General features: G+C 29.9%; 1 protein-coding gene across 1 annotated transcript; it reads right to left on the reverse strand.

The window, feature by feature from the left end:
* Positions 1-3,929: 3,929 nt before the first annotated feature.
* Positions 3,930-4,991, reverse strand: LOC137807228 (uncharacterized). The gene has a single exon (XM_068607734.2). It carries the CDS (start codon positions 4,896-4,898, stop codon positions 4,086-4,088), a length of 813 nt encoding a protein of 270 aa, XP_068463835.1. The 5' UTR covers positions 4,899-4,991; the 3' UTR covers positions 3,930-4,085.
* Positions 4,992-5,661: the final 670 nt, after the last annotated feature.

Raw genomic sequence — 5,661 nt, forward strand, 5'->3', positions numbered from 1 at the left:
TATATATATTGTTGTGTAATCGACCACATATTTCAGATGATGGTCAGACACAACCGCCATCACAGTAGGAGCATGCTTATCAGGTGAGTTATTTCCATTATTATGTTACAATGCTTTTATTTTTAAGTGCCTAATCACTGGCTTAATAAAAGTAGGATATATTCAAGAGGATTGTTGACATTCTGTAAGGTACGATCGATTATGAACATGTGACAAAAGGTACTTCCTTATAGGATGAAACTCATAGTACAGTGTATTACAGTTAGCATGTAGTATCACGATTAAGGGAACCATTTATACAAAACGTCCATGAGTTGTACGAATAAAGCGACAGGACATCGTTCTACAACTTAGGATTTGCATTTTTTAATTTGACATTAATATTGTATAAAAAAATTCATTATTAATATATGAGATAACATCATTATTTATTGATTTTACATTTGATTAATATTTTTTTGTTCAAAAAACCTTAATATTAAATAAATTATGTTTTAAATACAAAAAATAACTGATAGTTGGATTTGAAATTAATTCAAAATATATATAAATACATTTTAAAAATTACAAAAAAAAATATTTTCGATTGTACATTATAAAATATATTATGTATTTCAGATTATATATATTGAAATGCAATTTTAAACGGTAAAAATGAATTTTCAAATTATATGAGTGCATGCACAACCCAGAGCCCATAAGACATTGGTGCCCAAACAAAGCTAGCACAATAATAAGGCGGCAATTTCAATTTCTTCCTACATCATATCAATTTTTTAAAAATTTCAAAATAACCTTTATTCCGAATTTGAAAATACGGAATAGTAAATATAATTAAAAAAAAATACATTCCGAATAAAAAAATCTAGAACACAAAATTAAAAATATATTCTGGATAAATTTTCTGAAATTCAAAAATATGTTTCGGAAATCAAAATCCAAAATATTTTCAGATAAAAGATATCGGAAGTAATTTTTATTTACACCCTTTTTTTATAAGGTTATTTTTGTCATGAAGGAAATTTTTGTCATTTTCATAAAAGATTGGGTGCATGTTTAAATTGGTATGGTGGAGGGATAAATTGCCTAATAAGGCCCGGACCTTAGCACATGACTCAAAAGTAGGTTCGAAACGACTGTTTCTTCCTACACCTCCATATCTTCTTACACAACATGAAAATATATTTTTATTCTTCTTGTATCACTTCCATAGAATATTTTTCGGATTACGTAATCCAGAAACTCCTTTGAAAAAAGATTTCTGGATTACATAATCCAGAAGCTAAATAAGCATCTGAAAAAAGACTTATGGATTATGTAATCCGAAAGTTAATTACAAATTTGAAAAAAAAACTTCCAGATTATGTAATCCAGAATATTATAAAGGAGTATTTTTTAAAATTCGAAAATTTGTAAAAATGCGAGAAGAAAGAATGGAGGTGCAGGAAGAAACGGTCGTTCGAAACATAGGAATGTACTGTTCTGATACTACTCTGGAAACTGGGATAGTCTTTTTCTTTTTCTTTTTCTTAATAAAAACATTAGAAGCATGCTATTTGACATAACTTTTAAATTAGTTATAATTTCTTAAAAATTAAAAAAAAAATGAATCTTATGTTTTATTTAATGATATTTTTATTAATTTTTATAGATTTTCATAAAAATTTAAAAACAAAATAGGGTATTTTAAAAGAGTAGTTTCTATCACTTTTCCTTTGGTTAATCACTTGATCTTTACCCTTCTACATCTTCTACTGATCTCTCTTTTCCTAATCTCCTATAATTAACAAAATTCACCGTGAGAATTACTGTTAGTAATGATACTTGGACATGTTTATGTACATTTAAAAAAATTGTTGAGTTTTTCTACTCACATAAACTCTATTGTTAATGATGTTTTAATACCTATTTTTTCAGCCTTTCAAAAAGTTATAAGCTACTATAATAAACAATGATTCCCATTTAATAGACTAAGATATTTTCAACCTAAAACTTTGAATAATGAATTTGAAAAAAAAAAATCTTATATTATCTTCAAAAACAAATTCCTTAACAGATTTTAATCACAAATTCGATCATTATAAATTTCAAACACAAATTCATTCATTATTTTGGTTACATAATTAGTCACTAAATTAGTCGCTATGCACCAACATATTAGTCATCGATGTTGGTTGATTACTAAATTGGTCGGTAAATAAAATAGTGACCGATTGACTTTTCGGTAATTATTTATTATTTTTCTAGTAGTAACTGTGTCCCGTATTTAAACTGTTTTAGGTAATTTGGATGGAATTTGAATTGGTATATGTTGCTTGTGTTCTATGTATGAATGATATAATTACATTTGGACTGGTTGAGGTTGGAAAGGTAATTCCTATCTACCTAGTAATTAATTTTATTTATTTATTATCGATAAAAAAAATATATACATATTTATTTTATAATTTTATAATATTTTGTACAAATCTTATTAGCCTATAAATAAATGAAAAGTGAAAGAGCATTGGTGAAAGGGAAGAAAAGAAAAAGATAAATATAAGAGCAAGAAAAAGATAAAAGTAAAGAGATTTTTGTAACCTTGGCATAAATAGAATTTTAACCTCATTGTTAGATTAGCCATTTTAACTGTATTTTTTAACAAGTGGAAGGTGAACCTGCCACTCAATGTTTGAGCAACATCTATGCCATAATCATCCTTATTCAAATTACAATTTTAACTTTCTAATTTTTTCAAGCCTTCCATTTAAATCCATTATAAATAACATTTTTTCATATTTAAACTCAGAAAAAGAAAATATGTAACAACTTTATTTTATATTGTATATTATATTAGATGATGATTATTAGCACTAATTTGGATTAGATCCGGATTGATGAAGGGATAAAATTTTAATAATATAATGCTTTCTAATAAAAATCAGGTCAAAATGAACGATAATTACAGAAAAAAAAATCTCAGAATTGATTCATCGATAGTTTGTTTGGTTCTACCTCCAACCACACAAATCCTCATCAAAATGAAAAATACTTTGTTTAGTTTAATGCTTACGATTCATGTTTAGATCGGAGTAATAAACTCTACCTTCTGTCTAAATTTATAATTTGACTTACAAATATTAATAAATATTAATGTAAAAACAAACACGCGTGGCGAATATTAACGTCGAAACAAGTGGTTAATTACTTCAATTTTTCTCTGATATACATAAGTTCTTGTTGAGAGGAACAAATCACCTATGAATGTCAACAGATTTTCGGAAAAAAAAATTCTAAATATAAAAATACATTAATATTTAAAAAAATAATACATTATGTATTATAATTTTATCCTATTCCAATATTTTTTCCCATTTAAATATCTATATTCTCTACCAGAATTATGTCTCTGGATAGAAAAAGATTGCAGGCAAAGTTAGGTGTAGTCAATAATGAATATAGGCAAATTCTTCCTAGAGTTATTGTACTTTATTTTATTTTTAATTTAATAATATTTTTCTGAGTATGGTTTTTATTTTAAAGTAGTAGTAATTGTTTGTAGTAATTACTTGATGACTGAAGTAAGTTTTACTTATGATTGAAGTTTTTTTATATTTTTTTATTGATGATGTCGTTTTTTTTGTATTTTTTTAAAAGTCACAAAACTCAAAAATAAAACTAGTGAGATGAAAAATATAATACAAAAGTAAAAAAAAAAATAGTTTTACACTGAATAACATTAAATAAAATGAATTTGTTCTCAACTTTCTTTCTTATGAAACTGTTTAAAAAAAATATTGTAACCAGAGAAGAATGAAAGTATTGCCATCCAGTTCATAATTCTATAAGTATCACTAATATGTTACAAAACACGGTGCACGTAATAATGAATATTTATCATTTTTCTAATATTACTATTCCAATATAATTTTTATTGACAGATACAGATATAAAATAAGAAGAAGAACTTTTTAGATTATAAAAAGAACTTTAGCATACCGACCAAGTGATGGTTTCTTAATACAAACTGGTATTATACTAATAATAGTACAAAGTAACAACAAAGGTGAAGAAACGACGAAGTTATGCCCTGTTTTCGTTCTTCATCAGTTACCTGCTCTGTAACGAAGAAGAGAGTCAATCCTCTGCAACCTCAACTGCTTCTTGAACCTGTTGATGAAATCATCAGCTTTAGCGTCCACCTCCTCCTCTTCTCTGCACCACGTTCCTTCAACCCTCGCCGTTTGCGGTCTCCGCCTCTCCACCTCCTCTTCCTCCTCGCGCTCTGTCGAGACCCCCCTCTCGCTTGCTGATCTCCGCATCTCCGTCTTACCCGACCCGCCACTCGGATCCTCTCCGTGTACGGACTCTGATCGGTAGAGACGCGACAAGTTTATGGACTGTAGCCGCTGCAGGAGCGAGGGACTCCGAACCAGTTCCGGCTGTTCAGGTTCGGGTTCGGGTTGCACGTGTTGTGTTTGTGCATGTGTGGGTTCTTGCTTGTGAAGAGAAAGATCGAAAGAAGTGAGGCGCTCCAACAGCGAGGGTGTCCGAACCAGTTCCGGGTTTCTAGATTCGGCGTGTTCGGGTTGGAGTTGCTGTGTTTCTTCATGTGAGGGTGTGTGTTTGCGGAAGGAGAGATTGAAGGACGTGACTCGCTCCAATAACGAGGGTGTTGGAACGAGTTGGGGCTGAGTGAAGTCTGGGTCTTGGTGGTGATGATGGTTATAGTTGTGAGTGAGATTGAAGGAGCTGACTCGTTGGAGAAGGGAGGGTGAAGGAGCGAGGTGAGGGTGGTGGTGTTGGTTTTTGGGAGTGAAGCGAGAAGTGATCGCTATTGTTCCTATCACGAGGTTGACGAGGACGAAGAGGGAAGAGGGAGTTAACCAGCTGGCAATGAAACTTGCTGGGTCTGCCATTGCTGAGAGTTTAGCTGAGCTCCAACACTTTCTTTGCTGTCTTATAATATTTTCACATAAAAAAAAAATTTAATGAAAATATAAGCAAAATATTGAATACGGATATATCAGAAGTGCTTTATGGTTGACGTTTACTTCTCTTTTAACTTGGTCCTTCTCTTTCTTCTCCAAAGCCCTCCACGTTCCACACCACTATCCTCTAACCTTTACTCTTAATCAAATGGGGAACAGAGCATCGTACACAATAATACACCCATTATTTTTCTATCTATGAGTTCCCAGAAAGAGAAATACAGAAACACAAGTTAAGACCAAAAGAAAAGGTTATAGATAAAATAGATTATATAGTGCAAAAGATGAAAAACACTAACCTTTCTCATGTTTATTTCTTAACACAGGTAATTATTTATAAGGATAATACTTTGTCCCCCTGGAAATTAATATATTAAGTATTGTTTTAAATCTAAGATATATTCTTTTAATGTGTTACTTTTTATTAATTAATGTTTGTTGAAAATTAAAAAAATCGTAAATAAATTAGGTTTGTTAATGTGTTATATTTCACATTATACATTATTCAATATAGTAAACCTCAACTCAACTTCATACGTATTTATTGTTACAGGAGGAAACATAAGTTATGCTAACTTATCTTAAATACACCGAAAAAATATGTAGACAGAAAAGTTAAATTAAAAATAAAATTTGGTATGAAATCTAATTCTGCAAGTTTCTTCTATTAATTTTATCTTTTGTTCTTCTT

The sequence above is a fragment of the Phaseolus vulgaris genome, chromosome 3, assembly GCF_051622355.1.
Source record: "Phaseolus vulgaris cultivar YP4 chromosome 3, ASM5162235v1, whole genome shotgun sequence".
Taxonomy (NCBI): domain Eukaryota; kingdom Viridiplantae; phylum Streptophyta; class Magnoliopsida; order Fabales; family Fabaceae; genus Phaseolus; species Phaseolus vulgaris.